This window comes from Trachinotus anak, unplaced genomic scaffold (assembly GCF_046630095.1).
Source record: "Trachinotus anak isolate AG129_WGS33_773 ecotype Australia unplaced genomic scaffold, CSIRO_AGI_Tana_v1 ptg000004l, whole genome shotgun sequence".
Taxonomy (NCBI): domain Eukaryota; kingdom Metazoa; phylum Chordata; class Actinopteri; order Carangiformes; family Carangidae; genus Trachinotus; species Trachinotus anak.
The window spans coordinates 13,477,236-13,502,688 of NW_027273855.1; the positions used below are offsets into that span (position 1 = coordinate 13,477,236).

General features: G+C 39.7%; 3 protein-coding genes across 4 annotated transcripts; 2 read left to right on the top strand and 1 right to left on the bottom strand.

Annotated features, from left to right (window-relative positions):
• Positions 1-1,457: 1,457 nt before the first annotated feature.
• On the bottom strand, positions 1,458-5,621 carry ptges3a (prostaglandin E synthase 3a (cytosolic)). Its single transcript, XM_071476106.1, has 8 exons — positions 5,436-5,621; positions 4,369-4,482; positions 3,811-3,880; positions 3,622-3,720; positions 3,238-3,327; positions 3,090-3,146; positions 2,958-2,985; positions 1,458-2,423 (listed from the first exon to the last, which is right to left on the bottom strand). Coding segments are annotated over exons 1-8 (480 nt in total). The 5' UTR covers positions 5,438-5,621; the 3' UTR covers positions 1,458-2,403.
• A 6,227-nt stretch (positions 5,622-11,848) lies between these two features.
• Positions 11,849-18,222, top strand: dtx3 (deltex E3 ubiquitin ligase 3). Of its 2 annotated transcripts, XM_071476107.1 has the most exons (5): positions 11,854-12,441; positions 12,686-12,726; positions 13,261-14,063; positions 15,804-16,021; positions 16,255-18,222. In XM_071476107.1, the coding sequence occupies exons 2-5, from the start codon at positions 12,714-12,716 to the stop codon at positions 16,328-16,330; spliced, it is 1,110 nt and encodes a 369-aa protein (XP_071332208.1). In that variant the 5' UTR covers positions 11,854-12,441; positions 12,686-12,713; the 3' UTR covers positions 16,331-18,222. The 2 variants fall into 2 exon arrangements, with proteins under 2 accessions (XP_071332209.1, XP_071332208.1); XM_071476108.1 differs by lacking the exon at positions 12,686-12,726 and having other exon boundaries at positions 11,849-12,441.
• A 1,822-nt stretch (positions 18,223-20,044) lies between these two features.
• On the top strand, positions 20,045-25,447 carry LOC139620500 (probable E3 ubiquitin-protein ligase DTX3). The gene is made up of 3 exons (XM_071476110.1): positions 20,045-20,863; positions 22,632-22,849; positions 23,504-25,447. Exons 1-3 carry the CDS (start codon positions 20,558-20,560, stop codon positions 23,580-23,582), a joined length of 603 nt encoding a protein of 200 aa, XP_071332211.1. The 5' UTR covers positions 20,045-20,557; the 3' UTR covers positions 23,583-25,447.
• Positions 25,448-25,453: the final 6 nt, after the last annotated feature.

A 25,453-nucleotide genomic window follows, 5' to 3' on the forward strand; every position in this document is an offset into this window, starting at 1 on the left:
CTCTATTGTCATGAGTATTGTGTCCTTCTCACCACTCCCTCCATCAGTGGTAAACCACCTTTTGTGGGTTTAAGCCCACAGTTTAGTTTTACAGGGGGAGGGTGTTGAAAAGTTGCTTGCATTGTATTTTTTTGTTCCCTGGGTCCAGACTGCTGACACACATACATGATGCAGCCCCTAAACAGCTCACAGTGGTGTACAAACTCTGGCCCGCACTCACCACACTGTGGTGAAAACATGTATTGCAGAACACAGGGGAGATGTGACTACAACAGTTTTACAGAGGTTGACATTCAGAGCTGCTGCAAACATCCTCAGTAGGAGACACTTCTTTCAAATGAGCCATTTACATGACTTTTATTCCAATAACCTCTGAAACCACAGATCAAGCGCATTTCTTATCTTATTATGATTGACAATAATCTATGGTTCTTATGGTCATAAATGACCTTTGGCCTTGACTGGTAATTAATTTTAGCATCAGATGGGCGTGAGAGAATTGGAGATTATATCTTTGCTAACCACTTCTGTGATTGCCCTTTAAGCATGTACAGCAGTTGCCATGTTTTAAAAGATTACACAGTAACATCTCAAACAATTTACACTGGAAATTTACAGAATAAAGTTATTTCAGGTTTCCATTTCCCTATTTAGTCTCAGTGTAAAATGACAGAGAAGATGGGAAGCCCCTGAAATACCCTGTATAATATTAGAGAAGTGAGAATACAGTGCTGTGAAGCATTAGCACGACGCAGTGGTTACAGCGTGACATTTCATTTTCTCAAGACTTTATGGTCTTAATGCAATAGTCACATGCCCTTTTGTAAATATAAAGTGCGATTAGTTACTGTAATTGTTTCCCCTTTCCATACCAGCCCTGACGACATCACTTCCTAACACAATTCCAAGGTAAGAGATAAGGGACAAAGGCTACAGTCCTCATTCAGGTGATGGCATTCTAAAATTCTTCTGAAGCTAATTTGAGGGTTCAACAGTTCAAGAGGATATTCCAGTCCGTTAATACCAAATTTCCTTTGTGTTACTATCACTCCAGCACAGGTCAGTGAGGACACAGTGTATGTGGAAAAACGGAGAAGGAATCTTAACAGGAGTCACTTTGGGAGATAACCTCTGTTGAAGCACCATATTAGCTTGGTTTAATTTTAGAAAACATTTCATGACAGGTGGTTGATAATTGTCTCCCATCTCTTATGCTGAAATTGTTCAAAATGAATCTCTTTGCGGCCAGTATGGATATGAGGAGCAATTAAAGTGACCAATAATTCTTTAAAGGTACACTTGGGCATGTCAGTCTTGTTTTCAGACTACAACTTTAAACACTGTTTGAGAGCACATTCCCAGAATAGTGAATATTCATCCCTTCCACAGTTAATTGTATCTCTTAACTTCATTAATGGGTTAAACTTTATTGAAAAAGTGATGCTTCAATAGTAAAGTCTTGTATTCAACAGTCTTAAACAGTTTATTAGAAATTTATACCCAAACTCCCGCAGCATAAGACAAATGCAAATGTGTTCAACACATACTGAATCAAACACTCAAGCCTCCAAAGCATAGTTCTATTGTATGTGATTAACAAACTGTACCATTTTTAATTACTTGGGAAACTGTTGGTAGACTACATAGGATGTCTGCATTTACTGCAGTATGCATATGGAAGAAAATTAACTTGTGTAACCTGCTACAATGTGCAATGTTTTGTACTGGCATCTTTGCAAAGGTGTAACTATATGCAAAGACTGTACCACTCTACTACCATAATCTCAACACAAGCTGTAAGTTGCACAAGCATATTGTTTATTTTAAATGCTGAAATGTTTAAAAAAGGAAATTATTGTTAAATATTTGTAGATGTTGGCATAGATTGGAAAACCCATTTCAAGCGGAACTCCTGCTTTTTAAATTAACAAACATAAGTGCAATTTACAATACAAACATTAAAGGGGAAAAATCTGCCATTAAAAAAATCTACTTTTTTGGAAAATAGGCATTTCTGAGTTTGTTTTATCATTAGAAATCACAATGTTCAATACATAACCTGACATCGCAAAAAAAAAAGGAAAAAAAAAAAAAAAAAAAACAGAGAGAGAAGGTGTAAGACATCAGCACATCCCATTAGTCAATGAACAATAACATTTTCATTTGAACAGAATTCTCCATGCAGAACAGAACAGCAAAGCACAGCACTGTATATCGCTATGGATCTCTGTGCATGTCTGTATCCAACAGTCACTCCCTGTCACTCCCTTGAGGGGTTTCGCTTTGGAAACTGCGTAGAGAGATGAGGTTTCTTCTCCAACGTGGCTGCCAACTCCTGCCTAGTCTCTCTTCAACCGACTTATAACTTGCTTTGTTTACTACTGGGGGGGCTTCTGTATTCATCTATTCAAGGTCAGGCATTTCTGGAACAGAGACAAAATTGAAAATGTGAGCATTAGATTTAAATCTAATCATTTACCTACTCACCTATAATAATTAAATGAAAACTAACACACCAAAAACAAACAAAAAAGCCATTTAAAGGTAATTAAAATGAATACGATAAAATTGAAGGTCTAATTAACTTTTTGGATGGATTGTAGCCGTATCCAAACTAATACCCAACATACCCCTTTGTGATTTTATGGCAAAAGTTAATCTCTTACTTAGCTCTTAAATATAGCCATTTTTGACTGAACAAATCAAACAAATCAATTCTCCTTGCAGGACAAAAATAAAAAAATCAAGCCCTTTCTAACATTATATCAACATGACCATACTACATTGCATGATGTCATCTTTTCCACAGGCATTTTATAGCTAAGTTAACAGATCCTGATTCATCTGTATGCATTCGGCACTGCCTAGCATTATGACTGTAGTATTCTCACAGCATGGGATCAAGTGACTAGTGACTACTGATTATAAAGACTATAAAGATTTGTAATAGTACTTACTTTCATCGTCGCTGTCTGCAGAATCATGCTGCAAAACAAAGCAAAAGCAATAATTATAATACACTGCTTTACCTTTAAAATTTCACTGATAAAAATTTCTTCAAAGTATTGTATGTATTGAAAAAAAAGTACCTCATCATCTGCACCATCTAAATCAGGTAGATCATCGCCTCCCATGCTGTTCATCATCTGGAGAAATCCACATGAATCAACTTGTCAGTACTACAGTACATCTGGACATACTCACACTTCAGACACCGTGCATGTTCAATGTGCTTACCTCTGAGAATTTGTCAAAACTTGACAGGTCCTCATCTGAGTCATCTTCCCAGTCTTTCCAATTATTAAAATCCACACTCAGCCAGTTGCACTAATAGATGATAGATTCAACTGTCAATATTTGATATGAAATCACTCAGCAGTTTTTTTCAATGCTGATATTTACTTTCATAATCATACTGCCAGGACAAAGCAGTCAAATGCAAATTATATCAATCTGTAAAATTATGATATGTTAAATAAATGAGCTAACCAGGATTTATTTTTTTCAGATTGATAGCAATTTAAGTGGCAGAACCTATTTTGCAACAAATCTACACCTGAAAAATAACAAGTACCTGTGGATTAACAAGTTTTTATTTTCTTTATAACAAAATAATATTACCTTTGTCTTGTCTTTGGTGAGTCGTGGCCATGATTTCCCAGCCTCTGCTTTTCGTAAACAACACAACACAGACCTGTCAGTGCGTCTGTGTTTGGATTCCTGCATGTAACAAAGAGAGTTAGATGAAGGCTATAAAAGGAATAAAACACATATTAGAAATACAACTATGACTACAAGTGACAAACGTACTTTGGGGTCGATCTCCCCGAAAAGTTCCACTGTATTCTGGTGCTTGATATTATCTGTTGCACTGACACAGCTGCGAGATGACAAGAGATCATGAAATTTCTGTTACAACTACCAACAATAGGCGACAACGATGACATGATCTGTATTTTGTGTTCATACACTGTACCATAGATCAGGGCCCTGTTTCCAAAAAGCTTCTTTAGGCTCATCTTTTCTTTAATCAATCAAACTTTCAACTCCAGTGCATAAACATACAGAGAATGGACTTTTCAGTGAAGTAGGAGACATCTTATGTCCAGCAGTTAAGTCTTTAAAAACAATACATATTTGCACATTTATAGCATCTGGATTATTCAGTCAGGGAGCATGAGTAAATGTAACTATGAATTTTTACAAAGACGTTGATATTTTGTAGACAAAAATGAACAGACCAAATTTTTGAAAGCAGAATTTCTTTTTCTGATTTCTTACAACATGTCTGGAGGGAATCCTAAAGATGCTTCTGGTAAACTGGGCCTTCATCAATTAGGTCTAAGGCATGTCATTAATGGAGCTTACCTGAAATCAATTTTGGACTGGTCAAAATTCACTTGCACATCTTTACTGTCCTCCACGCAGAACTCTATAAAAACAGAGTCCCGTCTGTCATACCACTTAGCTGTTGCAGGCTGCCTATTGACAAAGAGGAGAAAGTAACTGAGACAATCCAACGTCATCCATGCTTCATTCTAATCTGCCATGATAATTGTTAAAAAAAAAGTAAGAGCGTCCCGTTTGTTAATATTAGTCGGGCACATCATTTTCACAGCCACTGGTGCTCATTGTGGTCTGGTGGTACACGTGAACAGGGGTGCAGCACATCTGAGGTCACGTTTGAATCACGTTGACCAAAGCTTCACTCATTCATTCCAAATTAGCATGAGAGCCTCTGAAGAATCCCTTTATCCACCCCTTTATCTAAAAGTAATACCTGCTCTTTTGAAACAGTTAATATAACAAGACTCAACCCAAATGACGCACCTGCTAACATTACATTACAGACAGCACACATGCATTACAGCAGCAATTACATTATCATACCTAGAAGGAGTCGGGAAATGCTACATTATGCTACAGTAAGCTGTGTCGTCATTTGGAAGTGAACCACACTTAAGAAAAATAATATTTGACAGGGATAGGACAGCTTGTGTCAGGTGAAAAGCCACTGACGAACGTATCTAAGTTGGTGTTAGCTTATGTTAGCTGAAGTAAAATCTTCCAAGCTAATCATGACACCATGCTTTTTCAGCGCTAACATTATTCGTCCTATTGGTTGACATTAGCCTGCTAGCTAACTTTAACTATGCTGATATAAGGCGCGTAAACAAAACTAGCGAGGTGCTTACGAGTTAGTGGGACACAGTGATGTCAAATTATGTTAGGCCGGAGGAAAGTTAGCTGTGGGTGGTTTTAACGACGTGCTGTGCCTTTTACTCTTGACACCCGTGTAACCGCTGAGGCTAACTCGTGTGCTAGCTCATCTAGCTACTGTTAGCTGGCTGATTCACTGTGTACCACACCACCGCTAAGACTTGTAGCTAGTTAGCTACGACCATTACCGATTGCATAGTAACTTCAAAACTTACATCTTCACTGTTTTAGCAATTAAAATCCCTCGTTGGACCAAGATATAGATAACAATGTTATCTAAGCTGTGGCGCCCGGCAAAAGACGATCACTGAAATCTAAACAGTTAACTAACTCTAACGTTTACAACAGATGCATCGGTGTCTCTACAAACATCGCGTGTTTTCGTCGTCCTCTCGTGACGTACCGTTCATCCGCAGGCACTGAGCGTGGGCACGGGCCGAAACCATTGCAGACAGTTCTAGAATGCGTGTGTTCGGCGTTCCACGGCAGCGCAAGAGCTCCACCAGCAGCATCTTTCCAAAACTGACAGCATCAAAACATATGTCTCATGATGAGGGAAGTGACTTCCCCATAACAAGACTGGATTACCGACTGGTTCTTTATGTAGCCTATTAAGGCGGGCACCGGCCAAGGGGGTCCCAAAACCCCAGGTGTACGCCGCATCTTGTGGGTCTGCATAATTTAATTAATCACAGATTTGTTAGAAATTAGAACCACTAAATCAACCAGGTCGAGTCCGCCATCTCCATCTTGTGGCCTTTGTCTTCTATAGAGGTGTGAAAATCTATTTTTAAGACTTTAACTGTTTTAGTTTGTATGGTTTATTATACATTTGGTTATAATTAGAATTGGCCTAATAACAATAGCCAATATAATAAAAACGTTTATTTATAGAGTACTATTCTTAGGTTACAAGGTACAGAAAAATCTGCAGATAAGACAAAAGCGAATATAAAAGAATAAAAATAGATTGTAGATCATAAAATACTAAAGGAAAAAAAGAATCTAAAACTGTAAAATAGGGAGATTGTGGTGATACAGCCCAGAAACACATTAAATATTGAGTGTTTATGTTTTCTTATAAAATGATGTTTTAAGAAGAGCTTTAAAAGACACTAAGAATGTCTTTAAAACTAAGATTGTAAGGAAAACATGAATGAGACATCTGGTTCATTTGAGTGCATGAGTAACAGGGGGTCACCAATCAAAAAAGATAAAATAAAAATGCTGCTGATTTAGTAAATGCACTTTGACAGCATCATTGGCATTTCTGCATGTGACAATGAAAACGACGCAGGATTCTGGCTTGTGGTTATTTTCTCGACAGAAATGAGCACAGATGTAGTGGTGGAAGCCAAAGTATCTCTCGTCACAGCTTGCTTCTCAGCCGGGTTATTAACAGATGCCTCTTAAGCATTGCTATCAGTCATCATATCAGAGTGAGGCTCTGCTTATTGGTATAGGTCCCTATAGGGCTGGAGGCTGTCAGATGCACCTGCTGGTGCAGGTTTGGTGGTTTTCTATGTTGGCCAAAGCATTCAAGCTGTAGAAAAGGACCTAGAAAATAACAGATAATTTTAAGGCATACAGGGAGGCTCTAGGTGATTTCTCTTTGGGCTCCCAAAGAGAAATCACCTCCTGTCCAAGTTGTTGGACTTGGACAGGAGATTGGCGGATAGGCTGAGAGGCAGTATTACCACTATGAGGCTTGGCAGCTGCTGATGGAGCGAGTGAACCAATAACCAAAGCAAGGAAAGAGAGAGCAGCAGCATCAGATGAGTTGGAAATGTTCACTGTGGATTGAGCCACAGATGACACGGATGAAGCTTGGATAGAATAACAATGCCAGGCTGCTTCTGCATGTGTGAGGCATGAGTGGTGATGTTAGAGTGGATGGGATGTGTGGAAGGATAGTTGTGTGAATTGGATAGGAATGGCACATTAGAAATGCCTGGTGCAGCGGAGAGTTCAGTAGGTTGATATGCTGTAGGTAACTGGTGACAAGTAATCCTTCTTTGTTTCTAACTTGAATCACTTTGTGCTGGACATTTGCCTTCCCAAGAACAAGAGGAGAGTGAAACGAGTGACAGGCCTCATGGGAGATAGGGGAAAAAATTAGGGAAGGTCAACACACTGCAGGTGTGGAACTGGAGGTTGTTGATAAATGGGTGTTTTTCTTAGCCACATGGAGGGCAGTGTACACAGCATAAATGCTCAATCCCAATATTTGGTCAAGAGTAAAATGCAAGTTTTAATGTTGAGAGGCCTGAGCATTACTTGAAGGATAACATTATAAGGGTCATTTGGCAGCAAGGTCTGTGGATTTATTCCTTTATAGTAAGTGTCAGCTGTGGATGTTATAAACCTGCTGGAGATCAGAGCAAACCAGCAGCATAAGTCAATAAAGCTGATTAATCTCTTTCAGTAATCCAACATTTAAAAACCTGTTAATCAGCTCACATTTACATTATACATTTTTCCAAATATAATTGTGTTACTGTCCTTGACAGATTCCACCTGTAGCTACCTTAAAGCCAGTGAAGACAGAAGCTTTACAATGAACTAGTCTCATGAATTAGTCATCATTAAAGAAAAGAAAGACATCAGTGAAATCTGAATTACCTCCTGGAGCTTTCTGCAGCCGAATGTGATTTGAATAGGCAATTAACAATAGCTTGCTGTGTTGCTGGGGTTTTTTTTCTACTAGTCTAACTGGCAGATAATAAACCATAATTTGGATGCATTATTGTGATCTTAGAACCTAATTCCCTCCTTCACTGTGGTCCAGTTGACAAAAGGTTGCCTATTGGCCTGATTATAATGGTTTCATTTAAAGAGTTGGTAACAGAGTCCTGTGTCTTTTTCACATACAGAAATGCCAACAATACTGTCAAAGAGCATTTTCTAAATCAGCAGCATGTGATTAACCAATAGAGATACGCGCTCACAATTGTTGTACATTTTAGCAGTTGTAATCTAAAATGTATACATTTACTCTTTAAAACAGAAAAGTATCACAAACTTCATAAGAAAACATACAAATTTACTAATTACTATATCACTGACAAATGACAAATTGTTAGTTCTAATTAAGAAGGAAGAAGTTTAAAAAAAAAACCAAAAAATGCTCTGGTTTTACTGCTCCCCCCTTCTTCCAGCCATATTTTCACACAGAAAATCCACCCCAATTTGCATTATTTCTGTGATACTTTAAAACTCTTTACTTGTCAAGGTTTAATATGTAACATCTTCCCTTTAAATAGTAGAGAGACAAGGCTGTGATGATGTCAGCCAGACACAGATCCTGGAGCAGCTCTGTATGCAATAAATAATGGAACAACCCCTTAGACACTATGACTGCAGCCATGGGAGCTTTACTGGGATATGACTTCATTTTCTGATTCACTGCTGGGTGTCCTACATTCATGTAAAACTCGTTTGATGCAATATCCGGAGAGAAAAAAATCAAGCAGCAAGCCCTCAGCTTCAGTCTGCATAAGTTTCAAATGATGACAACATTTCATGTCCTATGCTCTGATCTCCAGTTTAGGGAGGAACTGTCTGTGTAGGAAAAAAATTGCTTTATTTTCCTACATCAGTAGAATAGCAATGTAATTTATTTTAGGTTTTATTTCCCCTCTGTGTATGGCTACGATGAAAGAAATGAATGTTAGAGAAGTTTGTATTTGTAGTGCTCTCAGAAAAAAATATGATCAAAGATGTAATAATCTCAAATTAACATGTATAACTATTACCTTTTATGGAATCAAAATCTTATACACTTATACAACATATACTTTTACAACATAAATAGATATGTTTTAGATCAAGAAAATGTCTCTTGTCATATGAAGTCACTTTGATACAGAAGCTTAGTGAAACTCTGGTTTATAGCCCTGCATTAAGTAAAACGCAGCAGGATGGAGACTGTGTTGGTAGGGGGAAAATCCCTGAGTTTCCAATACTTTGTTGGGACAGCCCAATCAAATGGATTTGCTTCCACCCTAATTTTATTAGTATTGTCAATATTATTTGTTCCTTTCAGAAGTCTGTGTGAAAATAAGATGCACGCACTAATATCATGTTTGTCTGAGAATTCATTCATTCATTACCGGATGCTTTTCAGGTAGGCTACTCTTATTTTTGGTCAAACAAAACAGGCAATTTTAAGAAAACAATCTTGCAACTTGGGATGGGCACAGGAATTGACATTTTATAGACTCAACGATCAGTTAATTGATTGATCAGTAATGAAAATATGTTCAGCCAGCTAAGGTTTAGTAAAATAACCATAGTCAGATACACAAACGCTTGAATAATAATCAACTAGGATAAAATATATTCCTAGAATAGAAACTGAACTTAAAACCAGGATCAACCAGTGTTGTAGGACTCAAGTCCAGGACTCCTGATTTTCAGAAGTAGTGGCTCGACATGGACTTGAACATTGACTACATCAGAACTTGATGTAGTCAATCCAGTTGGAGATGAGGATTCTGACTTACTTATTAGTTTTTGTAATGGGCCATAATAATTTGGCCTAGGGAAACGATAGCTATATAAATAGGCTACTGTTACATAAGACTCAACCTCGAAGACTCGGACTGAGATTCAGGTAATGGGGACTTGACTAGGACTCAACTCAGACTCTTCATTGGTGACTCGGACGTGGACTTTGACTTGAAAACAGAGGACTCAAGATTTGTCTCAGATGTGAGGTTTAGTGACTTGACTACAACACTGGGACCAACTCAAGTATTGTGAATGACTTGGACTCAGACTCAGGTAATGGAGACACGACTAGGACTCAACTCTGACTCTTCATTGGTGGAAATTGTATATTATTATTATTATTGTTGTTGTTGTTTTTGTTGTTAGCTGAGGAGGTTTAGACAAAGAAGGAAGCACCTGAAATACATGACAGGTACAAATAAAGAAACTGTTTGATCAAATATTTGTTGGGAAGTGATGTGAAATGTATTGCGTGATGTTGCTGGCCTAAGCTCCTCAAGCAGGGTGATCCAAAATCTATGGGCTCTGACAGCTAGAGCCAACTGTCACATCAGCAAATCCTAAATCTAACCAAAAACCAAAATAGAAAGGGAAAGAGATTATACCGTGGTTTCAGTGAAAGCCTTGCTGGTGTGTTTTTGCAGATTAGAGAGGGACTTCCCACTTGTTTGATGTCCTTGAGTCACCAATATTTTTAAAGGAAGGAGGAAAAAGTGATCAACCCCGTCCATGCACTTCTTTGTCTATTGAAACTTGAAACTAAGTGAAAGAAATCACAAGAAATCAGTGATTTCGAACGGCTTAATGATGGCTGGCCCATTACCGAGACCGATATGAATTAGGCTCAGGAAATTCTTTGGACGTTCTTGTTATCATTAATTTACAGGTGTTGAAGGTGTTGAGATACGGCTAGTTATTTTAAGGTAGCCTACAGTATATTGCACCAATCATTGTGAATCAGTTTTAGATCAAGAAAATGTCTCTTGTCATATGAAGTCACTTTGATACAGAAGCTTAGTGAAACTCTGGTTTATAGCCCTGCATTAAGTAAAACGCAGCAGGATGGAGACTGTGTTGGTAGGGGGAAAATCCCTGAGTTTCCAATACTTTGTTGGGACAGCCCAATCAAATGGATTTGCTTCCACCCTAATTTTATTAGTATTGTCAATATTATTTGTTCCTTTCAGAAGTCTGTGTGAAAATAAGATGCACGCACTAATATCATGTTTGTCTGAGAATTCATTCATTCATTACCGGATGCTTTTCAGGTAGGCTACTCTTATTTTTGGTCAAACAAAACAGGCAATTTTAAGAAAACAATCTTGCAACTTGGGATGGGCACAGGAATTGACATTTTATAGACTCAACGATCAGTTAATTGATTGATCAGTAATGAAAATATGTTCAGCCAGCTAAGGTTTAGTAAAATAACCATAGTCAGATACACAAACGCTTGAATAATAATCAACTAGGATAAAATATATTCCTAGAATAGAAACTGAACTTAAAACCAGGATCAACCAGTGTTGTAGGACTCAAGTCCAGGACTCCTGATTTTCAGAAGTAGTGGCTCGACACGGACTTGAACATTGACTACATCAGAACTTGGAAGTTGGAGATGAGGATTCTGACTTACTTAGGCCTATTAGTTTTTGTAATGGGCCATAATAATTTGGCCTAGGGAAACGATAGCTATGTAAATAGGCTACTGTTACATAAGACTCAACCTCGATGACTCGGACTCAGATTCAGGTAATGGGGACTTGACTAGGACTCAACTCTGACACTTCATTGGTGGAAATTGTATATTATTATTATTATTATTATTGCTAAAGACAGAATTTTTAAACCTGTGGTACTGAATTGAAAAAAAAAAAAACATGCAAAGCTGTAGTTATGCCCAACAATATATCAACAATTACCTCCTTGCTGTCAATATGTCCGTGTACCCTGACAGACAGCTTCATTTGCATCATAACTGAATGAGTGGGTATTCCCTCGATGGCGTGTAGGATGGACTCGTGTGCACTTATGTGTGTTGAGCACTGCGTGATCATTAAAGCAGTTAATCACGACAAAAAGTGTGATTCACTCGAAGCATAAACACACACACACACACACAAACACACACACATATACATACATACATACATACACACACAGACCACCATTTGTCAGCCAATCATGTCAGCTCAGTGACGAACTTCCTGGTCACATTTTCTCGTAGGTCCCAGTCCCCTCATTGGTGATGGGTATGTTTGTTCCCGTACAGCAGTCAACAGGGAGGACACGGTTTGAAAGCAAAGACAGAGACTCAAAGTGAGAGCAAAGAGCCAATTATCTGTCCGGAGAAAGCTGCCACAGAGCAAGCGTGGCCGCAGCCAGATAAGAAGAGGAACTACAAATGCTTTTGACTCCGTGTTGCGCTGCTTAGCCCAAGGACGTACGAGGAAAGCAAACACAGGCGAGACTGGGGACGAGGTGCAGGATTCGGATGGCATTCACCCGGGCCAGGGAAAGGCTGCGGAAAACCTAAAGCGATATGAGCTTGGAATATGTTTGGATATCATGTCTTGACTTCAGAAGACTAATTATCTGCGGATAAACTGTAGCGACACGTCAGAAATAAAGGCCTCCGCCGATGGAGCACAGTGCTCTTTAATCCAGCCAGAAACCTCCCTGACAGGCAGCGACGAGCTACGGCAAAGGGTGAGGTATCCGAGTGATCCAGAGGGGGTGGAGGGGGAGGGAGGGATGGAGGGGGCACTTAGCTTCATGTTGACATCAAATGTATCAAAGGCAAAGCTAATGTTGCGAAATCGCAGACTCTCCCCTTGCTGTTGCTGAGCATGGGTCAGTCTAATTATCGCCGAGCAGCTGTGATAAGGTTTTTTTTTCCAGTCCTTCAGTTTTTTTCTTCCCCTCTCTCTCTCTCTCTCTCTCTGCTCAACAGGACGCTTTATTCGCAATTGAAGGGATTTATGGGATCGCAAGGTAACCTTCCGACCTAAAGAAGTGTCACTCTTGTGTTTGCATGTGCCTGTCAGTGGGCTTTCATGTTTTCCGCGTGTTGCGGGGCTCAGTTTCCTTTGTTTACAGTCTGCGTTTCTGAGCAGCTGATGCGTCCTCAGCTATGCCGCGTTACTGCCTGTTGTGTGTGCCTTTGACGCGCTGCAGCCACTGCAAGTAGTTGGACGTGTAGAGCTAGACAGACTACATTTACTTTGTCATGCACAGATACATTACCAACAAGACAACTTAAGACACCATATTGCATTTTTATTTGCACTGCCTGATCTGTTCAGCTATGTAGAAAAGAAAGTAGAGCCATCATAGGCACTCTTGTGGCCGTGTCTGGGCAAAAGATAGCATCATTTGCCATAATGCATTTGAAAGTGGCAATATTGGCTGGTGCATCTGCCTTTGGGAGCAACTTCTGTAATTGTATTTATGTGCACACCAGTGTAAATTGTGCTTGTTTGTTAAAACACTGACGCTCTGATGACTTTTGTGTGTCTCTCTGTGCAGTTTCCTCTGATGAGATGAGTGTGCGTGCTGGCCAGGGCAGTGATGAGGTGCTGGTTTCTCAGGCGGTGTGGGATTACCTGGCTGCAGCTGGGCGGCCCTGGCTCATTGACTTCCAGCAAAAGCAGGGGATGAGCGCTGGTATCATTAGGCGAGGAGAGAGGGGGGGCTGCTGTGCCGTGAGGCTGCAGCCGGTGGAAGGCTACAGGACCACTGGAGCTGGGGTGATGGATGGACCCATCTCCAGTGAGACACGAAAAGCCTTCATTGACTTATGCCGCTGTGCCCGGAAAGAAATGAGCAAACAAGAGGGGGGAAACAAGAGGAAGAGGGTTCTGCTGCCCTGTGTGGGAGTCTTGGAGCCAAATGGTGAGGGGAGCCTGCTTCAGCCTCCACCTCCCCAGCCCCGGCGCTCCCAGAGACAGCAGCAGAGGTTCAGGAAGCCTGCTGATGAGGAGGCCTGCGCCATGCTTCACGAGGAGGCACAGAGGAAGGATATGGACTCCAGCTTGGCTTCCCACAGTGAGGCAGAGGACAACAATACATGTTCAATCTGCATGGGGGACATAGTGGCGAAGACCACCCTGGAGAGATGTGGCCATTCATTCTGTCACTCTTGCCTGGATCAAGCCTTTAAGGTGAAGAAAGCGTGCCCTGTGTGTCGGCTAGTGTATGGCCAGTTGATTGGAAACCAACCTGCAAATGGTACAATGATCGTAGAGAGAGATCCTGATCTGGAGATTCCTGGCCACGAAGGCTATGGGTGTATCTGCATCATCTACAGCTTCCCTCCTGGCCTTCAAGCGGTGAGTAGACAGAGAGCATGTAAAGATGCAGGTGGTCACTCAGTGTTACTGGAATTACTTCTGATAATCATCTATGGGTGTAATGAAATTCAACCCACAGTTGTTTGGTTGCATAGAAGAATTAAGAAGAATTAATTAATACATTTATATGTAATATGGCATAAAATCTAATTGCGATTGTAGGTAATTCATGATGAGATCTTATTAAACAGTCACGGCCCTGTGACCATGCAAGTCTTCATTTGTCACTGACTGATAACTAGTTGTTTTACACTTTAATAATCTTTACCTGCTCCTGTGTTACATCCGACCCCTAATATTCAGTTTATGAAGTGATGATCTCAGATCAAATTGAAAACAAAGGAGTCAGCCCCACCACAGAAATTCAAAACAGGATAAGAATCTGCTGTTACTCTCAAATGAATTGACATTTTTGTAAAACAGTCATAGAACAGGCAAAATTCATCCCGTCATTTGTATGACAAACTCCTCAAGTATGTGGTGAATTAAGTTCAGATTTATATGGTAAAAAATTTGATATTGCACCTTTAATGACCCCCTTCAATGAAAATCAAGTTTTTAACATTGTTAACATATCCATATGATGATATATCATGAGTGAAATAAGCAGTCAAGGCCATGGCTGCGCAATTCCACCTTGTAACTGCAGTGAACCAATGATAGTCTCATAAAAACGGATGCAGAGAGCCAGGGTTTCATACGTCATATAACTAAGGAACCAACCCTGTCAACTTGCGAAGTCGAAGGGTGGGCAAAATAAACCTGGACATGTGTCAGTACAGCGACTCAGAGTTTGCGTTAGCACAGTAGCCACTGCCAGTTGTGTGCTCGCAAACAGCATAAGCAAATGAAAGGTGCCAACTATGCTAACCGCTCTGATATGTCTGCTAGTCGCTAATTTTGGTGCACAACACACTCCTCATCTGAGTCTGGGTCTGACTGAGGCTCAATCATGTAGCTGAATCTTTCTTGTAACACTAACCATCTTGATACGTGCTGCTCCTTCACTGGTCACCAAAACCCTCTCAGTGCAGAGAGCGAGAGTTAGCGTTAGTGCAGCCACTAAAACTGTGTCTGCCACTTCCAGTTACAACAAACAACATAACCAATTACCTTTGCTTACCGTTCTAATACATCTTCTAGTTGCCAGTTTTGGTGCACAATAAACTCCCCAAAAGTCAGTCTGGGTCTTACTGAGGCTTATACATGTGGCTGATTCTCTCCAATATTTTCCCTGCTAATCATATTGATACATAATGCTGATTCAAAAAAAAAAACAATAGGGTTATAGTTTCTCAACTTGTAAAATTCCCTCCCCAGAGACAGCATTATAAAACTGTTTAACAGGCTGAGTAGTACTTCCTCTAACAAGCAAACCTATATGTGTAAAATCAGCGGACTTCCCGAACAGTTTGCACGTCTCCTAACTTCATAGACGTCAGAAGTAGCTCATGTCTTTTCTTGACTTCATGGTTGAAAGTTTTTTGTATTCTTTCCCAAAAGAGAAATGTTTCTTGGATTGAAGGGCCTGCTGTATAAAAACACTTGATAAATAAATGTAAAATGCATTGCTCACAAAAACATGTAGCAAACATAGTTAAAAATACAAGATAATAATTGTATCCCAGGCCCCAACAGACAATCAATTGTTTTAAAGCCATTTATGCCCCCTGAACATGATCCTGTTCTGATCTTCATCCTCCTCTTTATTGCCCACAGCCAGAACACCCAAACCCGGGTGTTCGGTACCCAGGAACAGACCGCGTGGCCTACCTCCCTGACAGCCCTGAGGGGAACCGTGTGTTGGGCCTGCTGCGCCGGGCCTTTGAACAGCGCCTTATCTTCACCATTGGTACCTCCATGACTACGGGCATGCAAAATGTCATCACATGGAATGACATTCACCACAAGACCTCAATATGGGGCGGGCCCCGCTGGTATGTATGGGCTTTTAGTTGGAGGTGTATGCCCATGGAAATGTGATTTGGCAATGGTCTCAACAACTTTTCTAGGAGGTGCAGTAGCTGAAAAAAGGGTTCAGTAATGACTGACAGATGTAATTGAAGTTCCTGACAAGGAAATGCTATCAGTTGATGTCCTTGGGTCGATGGCACTATTGCTGTCTGAGCTCATACAGATGCAGTGATGGCTTTTTTATGTCTCCTGACAGTTTTGGCTACCCAGACCCCACTTACCTGGTACGAGTGACAGAGGAGCTCAGAGAGAAAGGCATCATGGCGGACTGACATCACGAAAGTGACAGACTCTTCCAGGACTTTGTAAGACTTTCCGAGTGTCTTTGTCCTTGCGGTGGACATGACTCGGCTCCAGGTTGTGCTCTGAGACTGCCCGTCCCTTAAAGGATAGCTGAAGACAAGGCCCTCAGCAGACGAGCGTCTAATGCTGCAGCAGAGCCCACATCACTCCACTAGCTGTTCCTCTGTTCGTTCATTTTCCTCCAGAGTTATGCTTAACCCAGTGCTACATGTGGAAGAAAATACTTTGAGTGCAGTGCATTCTTGTATTACACAATCCTCTACCTGTCACATTTGGCAATAGGACCGATATCTGATGCACTTATTTAAGAGCATTGGGGGGGTGGGGGTGGGGGGTGGGGGGGTTGGAATTCATGGTACGTATATATTATTTAGAAAATCTAAGTTTAATGTTATAAAGACAGTTTATGTTATATCAATGTTTATTTCAACTCTGGGGATTCCTTTATTTCTTACAAGCACACATTCTTGGTTTTTTCTCCCCAGAAATGTTTGTTAAGTAAGTCTCTAATTTGCTTGTTACTAATTATTTGTTGTAAGGATTATATGGCAGAATAGCACTGTTTGAATAGAAAGAATTCAAGTAATTGCAATCTAAAGCACTCACAGGCACTTTGGTAAGGTAGTCTGTTTTTCAGAAGGAGTTGTGGTTTTTGCTTCCTCTATGTGGGAGAGTGCTTGAGGCAAACAGCGTCATGCAGCCATCAGCTATTAGCTTGATGACAACAAGTTGATGTAAGTTTCTTGGAACTCTTTGTTTGCGTGTGATCTTCCTTTTTTTCCTCTCCATTTTTACGTAAATGGGAAGAATGTTAAACAATGTCTCATTGCAGCACCTTTTATCACATGCATCAGGACTTCCCTGGGTTTTTTTGCCATTGGTCACTCCTGTTATTTCAAGATGTCTCCCAGGTGTTGAGCCCATTACCTCAGCTGTTAGTAATGTGCTCATCTAATTATACCAGATTTAAGACGATGTCAAATGTAAAGGGCATATAGATCACTTAAACCAAATCAAAGGCACAAAAGCTCTTTAAATATCTATGCCTCTGTCCCTGTTAAACTGGGAGATTTGCCTGCTAATGTTCTCATTCAAATGAGGTAACTGTTGTAAATTTATCTGAATAGATAATCTACAATACACAGTGAAACTATAACAAAAGAAAATGTTTCGGGAACAATTGATCTGATTTAGGGTGGGTGGGATACTGATTTTGTTGTGCCTTTCTTATATTCACTTTTGATAAAAAAAATAAAAAAAATCAAGCATGATGTTACTAATGAATGGTAAGCAGTTTGGGCGAATTTCGGTGTTATTTGATAGGTAAGCAGCATTTTGTTTGTAGCTATACTATCTGGCTTTAAGTACAAATACAACATAGTTCATGAAAATATGTATACTAATGTGTATTAAATTAGCACCTCCTTCATAAACATTCTTGTAGTCCAAATGCTGAAAAACCCCTCAGACAGATAAAGCTGTATATGTCAAAGTGCTTTGTTAAGTACAGTAACCTGCTTGGCTAATGGCTAAATTTGACATTAATTTGACTGGTCAGATCCATAACTCAAATACCCTTTTATTATGTTTTCATCCCCTTTGTATTTTAGTTAAGGGACCAACTGAAATATTTCTGGGACACAGGATTGTAGTTTACTAAAGCTACTGTGCAAACATTTCTATGCATAAAATGATTGAGGAGAAGCCAGGAGAATGGACAGTAGAGAGATTACACATATTACAAACTGTTTGTTGAAGAAAAGTTGGAGTTTTGATTTTCTAATTGTGTTGATTCGTACTTTGTTGATATTCAGAATAATGTGCTTTACATTTTAATACTTGAATAAAAAGTTATGTTTGGGTTTGTGTTGGATATTCAGTGTAGGCCCCAAATAAACTAGGTGCATTGTAAGCAACTGCATATCAAACTTGTGTCCATTTGGAAAGTGTCCATTTGGAGTGTGTTCAGGTTGTTGCCTTGCATTAAGATATGATCTACACGATAATAATGTAGGATAATCCAAAGGTTCTTGTTGCACCTTAAGACTTAATTCGGCTAGTGCACTTTGTGCCATCTAGTGGACATCTTCATGACTGAGGAGTCAAAATACTGTACCTGATATACCCAATTTTACCCTATTCTGTACCACTGCTACCTTTGGAAATTGGTCATAATATGGCCTATGTTGTAAGTTTTTAAAACATATTCATGAGTAGTCATGGCTGCACTTTCCAGCTTGTTGGATGTGTAATTGTAAACATCAGTATGGGCGTCGTGGTGACCAAGGGGCTAAGATGTGCACCATCATGTACCACCAACACAACAAGCTGGTCTGAAAATGGCAACATTTCCAGCCCCTCCTAATATCAGTTAAATCGACAATAATCTTCAAATAATGTAAGGTATCCTATGCTGCCATAAATCTCACTGTGGAGATGCACACAACTGAAGATGAGTGTAAGGGATTATAGGTTATAAATGAGAGAATTACTCAGAGACGCACTGATACATCACCATTTGTACCTTGTGGGCCAATACATTCCCTGTTAGCACTTGGCTGATTGAGTATACAGGAGAGTATACAACTAACCTATTCAGGTGCATTTTGTAATTAGCCATTCCTTTAGCAAATTACATTTTTCAGCAAAGTATCATTTTTACAAAGAAATGAATTGCAAAGTGGCCTTCAGTTATGAAACAGCTATAGGCTTTTCATGTTAGTTTGCTTTGAGCCTCTTTATTGAACAAACTCTCAGAAAGATTTCTTATGTAGAAGAGATGTAACTCAAAAGAGCACCACGTAGTTAAAGATGAATCATTGGTAAGGACATCTTGTTTACCCTTTCAGCATTATTACTGAAACTAAGTACCTGTCTTCAAAAACCTTCTTAAAAATTTAGCTTGAGCAGTTTTATAAAGGCTGCAGATGGTAGCAGATACTGTTAGTCATCCTGATTTTCTTTCTCTTGCTCACAACTTAAAGCAATAATTTACCGGCTAATGATCACAGATTGTTAGAGAAAACACTAAAATTCTACAAAATAATGGTAGAATAATTATTCTACCCTTTACAAAATTCCTAATGTACACAAAATGGCAGTAGTAGTTAATATTAGATGAGTTAACTGTCTGGTGTTTGCGTATTAAAAAACTGCCAGCCAACAGATAGTAGATTGTAATATCACATGAGTTTGAGTTTAAAGATGGGTCAACAAGTAGTGGAAGTATACAGTTTACTTACACAAAAGTAGCAAGATCACAATGTAGAAAATACTCAGTAATGGGCAAAAGCATAGCATTTTGTAAATATAAGTAAAATATAAGTAAATATATGTAAGAATATTATATATTAACAAAATGTACTTCAAGTTTAAAAGGGTACAAGTGCTTACTATGCAGGCAAACTTACCTCTGTCAGTGTTTTGTTATACTATTGGATTATGATTAGGCCTACTGTTGCATTCAGCTGGCTGTGGTTCTCATTCAACTTTACTTAACACCCAGATCTGCAAAGTAACTAGTTACCAGCTGTCAGAAAAATATATATATAGTGCATATACATAGTGGAGCAAAAAGTACAATAATTGCCTTTTGACAGAGTGTAAGTAGGATATAAGTAATGAATAATAACTCAAGTAGAGTAAAAACACCCTAGAACTGCAAACTAAATGTACTGAGATATTCGCCCTTTTATTTACTTCTGGTTCATAAACTGTGCCTTTAATGTCAGTGACAGGGAGACTGGAAAATGTTCAGGATAACTTTTCCCGTTTTATTCATCAATATCAATATCAATATCGAACCAATCACAGATGTTTCTGCTCACCACTTCCTCACTAATAGATTTGTGTGGTGACACCCACAGGAAATGAACAGACCTCTTGAGTCGAAGTTAGTTTTCCCTTCACACAGAGCCTCCTTCCCTTAAGAATAGATGGCGCCACCCTCCCTGGTTGGGGTTAGAGACGGTTTGGGGTAAATTAGGACAGGGCGCAGCAGAGATAACTGGTTAAGTTAGGAAAAATGGTAGCGGTTAGTTTTAGACTTTAAAGGAAACGTGTATCGACGGCGAAACAGACTTCGACACAACACCGGTACTCTTTCTCTTTCTTATTTTTTTATTTTTTTATTTTTTTTTTTACGTCACACCAACTCGCTTGCACCCATTCACGGAAAGGCAGCATACCGGAAAATAATGGAAAACTCCAAATACAGCCACTCTAATGTGCTCCTTAAAAGTACAGAGGACTGCGCTATTTGCTTGGACAAAATCCAGGAGAAGAAGACATTAAAGTGCCTCCATTCTTTTTGCTCTCAGTGTATTGACTCCGTTTTCAGGGTTAAACCTGCTTGTCCGATATGCAACACCTACCACGGAGTGTACACGGGGACCCAGCCGGAGGGCACGATGGCGGTGACGCGCAGCTGGCAGCGGCTGCCCGGCTTCGAGCACTGCGGAAGTATTGTCATACAGTACAGTTTCCCTGCAGGGATACAAGGGGTGAGGCTAACCTTGTTAACGGAAGCTATAGAGGACACATGCAGGCTACACAGTTGCACCGTGACTACATCTTTTAGCCGCTTTTAACATAACATTTGTCCACCAGAGAGCGATGTTTGCTTCTTAATACAGTTCGACAAGCCCTGCATGGACGCGTTAAAAGCATCTGGATTAGGTATCATAACAGTGGGGCGCCACCCCAACCAACATGCTCGTTATGTCCTCCTTAGATTAAGTCTGGCGTGAGCAGCCTCTGTTGTGAAACGTATATGTTTTATAAAATACAGATGTTGGTGTGGGAATCCAATAGAGGGGTGATTTAAGAGGCGCATCCCTCTGTTGCCATAGAAACATTGTAGTGGTGGAGGAGGACAGATGTGCTTTGCCCACAATTCAGTGTATACTTCCCCCTCAAAGTGATAGCAATGTGCTTTGAAAAAGTTAAATTCATTGATGTTCTTTTTATTATTAACACCCATACAATATCTAATACTTGTTTTTGGAAAGTGACGTAGGGTAATTCACACAGGTGTATGAAAAGGTTTGGGCACCCCTGGAAGTGAAAAGAACCCCCAAATAAATAACAGAAAAACTCTTAGCTGCTGCAAAGAGCATTTGCAATCTGCAAAAGTTGTAGCACTGTTAGTTGAAATACTGACTTAGGAGAGAACCCAAACTTTTGCACATGCTCCAATTACTTACTTTTTCTTCATTTTTTAAAGTTCCTGAAATAAAAAAGTACTAGTGCATTAATATTTGAAGAGAGGCTTATTTCAATGTCTGTTTGCTGCAGAGGATGTATTTACTTCTTTTTACTTAAAGATTCAACTAAATATGTGATTTACCTATTAGCATAAAAGTGTAGCTTCCATATACTGACAAAAAAACTAGACAGCTTGCTGTGGTGGGCTCAAACCTAATAACTGTTGTGGGCTAAAACCTAATAACTCTACACTGGAGCAGCAATTATGATGGATATTTTATTCTTGATTAATTTTCTTGATTAATCAATAATTGTTTAGTCTATGGAAAAATATTAATCACAGTTTCCCAGAGCCCAAGGGGATTTCTGTGAATGTCCTGTTTGGTGCAATCAGTGATTCAAAACACAAAGATGTTAAGTTTACAATGAACAGACAACAGCAGCAAACCCTCACATTAGCAAATGTGGATCCAGGTCAATGTCAGTTAACTGATTGTGTGATTAAATGTGTGTGTGTGTGTGTGTGTGAAAGAAGCAGTGCAAACATCATAACATATGTGATGTAGCGGGAGGTATAGGAGTTATCTTTATCTCAGGTGCACAAAAAAACAAAAGAACAACAACAAAAAAAAATCTAAATTCAGAAGATAGCAAAGAGAAACAATGTGTGTGTGGGAGCGGGACAGTGTGAGAGAGGGCTTATATTTTTGGATGTTGTGCAACAGTGAAAGCATGAAGTGTCCGTTGTGTGAGGGAATGCTTTTTCTGTTTTTATTTTAGATGCTGTATCAAAGTCAACTAAAGAGTCAAGGACTGCTTCCCAGGGGCTGGAAGTTGGCTTTTATTTATTTATTTATTTATTTTTACCAGATGTGATTGCAGACACAAACCAAAAATTCTTCCTTGTTTGGTTTCTTGTACGGAGAATGAGCTCCACCTCCTATTCTATCATACAGATATCAACGTCTTGGTCATGAAAACCTGAGTGAGCATAATTCCTAAAAGGAGAATTTTCATCTCTGAGTATATATATAACAGTATATGCTGTTGTTTACCCTGTTACAGCCTGAGCACCCGAACCCTGGAGTGAGGTACAGCAGCACCTCTCGTACTGCCTACCTGCCAGCCTGCGAGGAGGGGGAGAAAGTTCTGAAGCTGCTGAGGAAAGCCTTCGACAGAAGACTTGTCTTCACTATCGGACAGTCTGCCACCACAGGCCTCAACAACGTCATCACCTGGAACGACATTCACCACAAGACCAGCGTGGGAGGTGGTCCACAATGGTATGCACATTATTGCTGTAGGAGAATCATTTCTTTCACCCATGAGTGAACAGGAAATTGTCTTGAAGGCTGTAATGCAGGATATAGGAGCTCACAGGGTGAAAAATATAAAGTTCAGCTTCATTTTATGCTCCTCTAATTAGATGTCATTCATGTGTGTCTGTGCCAGAATTTATGCTAACCCATCTGTTGATGTTGAGATATTTCACTGGACAGGAGCAAACTTTGACCTGCTGGTGGTGTTAGAGGAAAAGTCACGGGATCACCGTTGTTGTAACAATTCATCCAGTGGTTGTTGAGATATTTTAGTCTGGACCAAAGTAGTGGACTCACTGACAGACAGACGGACAGGCTGACATTGCCATCCACACTGGTAGTGTGGCAAAAAATAATTTAGGGACATGTAAGACTATATACTAGTTATTCTAAACACCGGCACTTGATGGCTGCTTGAGTAACATACTGTTGCTGTCCGGGAGAAACATTTTTAAGTCCCAGTTTTACACATTTAGTAGTCTTCTTTGGGGTTAGGAAATTCTATAACCGTCAATATTGCAACGCCTTTTTCAAAGCTAATTTAGCTGGATGAATTTCAACTAGCAGTTATGACAGCAGTTACTACATTTTCTGACTGCTTGTGTTTCTTCATTCCAGTTTTGGATATCCAGATCCTGCGTATTTGTTCAGGGTTCAAGAGGAGCTTCGTCTTAAAGGAGTGACAGAGGATGACTAATGGGTGACGACATCCTTCAAAAAGATTTAATACTGTGTATTGTAACAAAGTTACGCATTTCAAGTCTGCACTTTTTGCAGTCCTCAAACAGGGAGCTTCATCACTGACACTTTAAGAGGTTTTGTTTTTCTGCAAGGTGTTTAAATAGATTTAGGTTTGTGGCTTTTCCCAAAGATTTTCAATTGTTCATTTGAACTGACTATGCAAATAATTACTTTAACCACAGCCTATACAGTAAGTATTACAGCTGGCTATACTACTGATCATCAGATAATATTTAAATAATGTAAATATGCCATTTCCTTCTTTTTTAACATGGCATCACATAGGATCACAAATTTGGTGCCGAAAGGCAGAACAGGTGGTAAAAGCAGTATTCTCTTGATCAGGCTCATAGTCGGCATTAAGAAAGCAGTCAAAACAGGCAAACTAATCCTGAGGGCTAAGGCCAGCAGGACAGGATAAAGACAAAGAGTGACTCCTAGCTGTGTCCTATGTAGACTGTGGTGAAATAGACTGATGATGATTTGACCAGAACTGTAGAACTCTGCAGTTTTGCATCCTTTAGCTGTAGCACATTTCTGAATGTAACTGCATGTACCAACATATCATTACTGTTGTATATGTCCAACCCACACTGTTATGGACAATGCCTACTTTACTATTGCTTTACTGCTGCTGATGTTTGAGTGACTGCTTTGATGTTGTTGGCTATCATTAATTGAGACTCTGTCCGCTCATTCAACCAGTGAGGTCCATGCAGGAAACCACTGCGTACATGTGATAGAGATGACATTTGTTAAATCTGTAGGTAAAGTGTCTCAGAGGAAGATGGAGAGGAGAGGATGATCTATGTGTCATTGTCATAGGGAGTGTGTTATGTTTAAAGTCTGGTGATATTCTACATTTCTCTTCCTGTCAACAAATCCTACGAAAAGATGAAAACCAACAATGAATCAATCCTACTAGCAGGTATTGCTTACGCAACCAAAGCCTTTAAATTTCTGTACTATCTACATTAAGATGAAAGGCATTGTGTTTTATTTTGAGTTGACCCTCATTACACACATCTTGAAGTATTCCCCAACAAACGCACTTTTCTCCTATTTGAGGAACCTTTGCTAAAAAGCATCGTCCAGCTGTTTTAGGAAATTGTTTAGCATTTTGTTTAAATGAAAATATGTATTTGTAACACTTTTGTTAAAAAAAAAAAAAAAGAAAGACATCTTTATTTGGAATGAATAGGCTTGGGGCTGAAACACAAATTGGCTGGAGAAGTTGGGGACTGTTAAGTGTTATTCTTTACCATGATAAAACATCGGGCGTACAAAAAGCGAATTCATCAGGTAACACACTGTGTTCACAGAAGCGTTGAATAAAACCAGTGTCAAACAAAGTGTCAACAACGAAGTGCCCTGAATTCTCCAGTCCAGTCATGCATCTACTGATCTTGATAGTTTTTCATCTTTCCTTTTACCCCTCTGGTCCACTAGAGGGTGATGCTCACCTCAAAGAGGACTGTGTGATGGCGTCTGCTTGGTATGCAGCTGTAACATCATCACAAACCCACAGTCCCGCAGCACCTCCCAAACCTCATTGCCCAAAGTCAGTGAGAGGAGCAGAGCATCTGCTGTAGATGATGAGTCATGTGTTTCTATGGTGCCTGGGGCAGCTTTAGCAGCAGCAGCATTTACTGTATGTACGACGGAAAGAAAGGATGTCGCTCTGTGTTTGACCACATTGAACTGATCATCTGTGGATTTCTGATGGCACTGGAAATACTGTAAAAGACGAGCAGTGGCAGTTACATGTGCAGAGAGAGACAGATACAATTTGAAAGGTTAATAAAGCCAAAATAATTTGTGGCTCAT

What these genes read in the sequence shown, in the direction of transcription:
- ptges3a (XM_071476106.1), bottom strand. An exon ending in TAGATGGTGCAGATGATGAG is followed by an intron (nt 2,986 to 3,089) that starts GTACTTTTTTTT and finishes TTTGTTTTGCAG; the next exon opens with CATGATTCTGCAGACAGCGA. An exon ending in TGCAGACAGCGACGATGAAA is followed by an intron (nt 2,424 to 2,957) that starts GTAAGTACTATT and finishes TCTCTGTTCCAG; the next exon opens with AAATGCCTGACCTTGAATAG.
- dtx3 (XM_071476107.1), top strand. An exon ending in TCCCTCCTGGCCTTCAAGCG is followed by an intron (nt 14,064 to 15,803) that starts GTGAGTAGACAG and finishes TATTGCCCACAG; the next exon opens with CCAGAACACCCAAACCCGGG. An exon ending in ATATGGGGCGGGCCCCGCTG is followed by an intron (nt 16,022 to 16,254) that starts GTATGTATGGGC and finishes GTCTCCTGACAG; the next exon opens with TTTTGGCTACCCAGACCCCA.
- LOC139620500 (XM_071476110.1), top strand. Translation starts at nt 20,558, where the DNA reads ATGGAAAACTCCAAATACAGCCACTCTAATGTGCTCCTTAAAAGTACA. An exon ending in TCCCTGCAGGGATACAAGGG is followed by an intron (nt 20,864 to 22,631) that starts GTGAGGCTAACC and finishes ACCCTGTTACAG; the next exon opens with CCTGAGCACCCGAACCCTGG. An exon ending in GTGGGAGGTGGTCCACAATG is followed by an intron (nt 22,850 to 23,503) that starts GTATGCACATTA and finishes TCTTCATTCCAG; the next exon opens with TTTTGGATATCCAGATCCTG.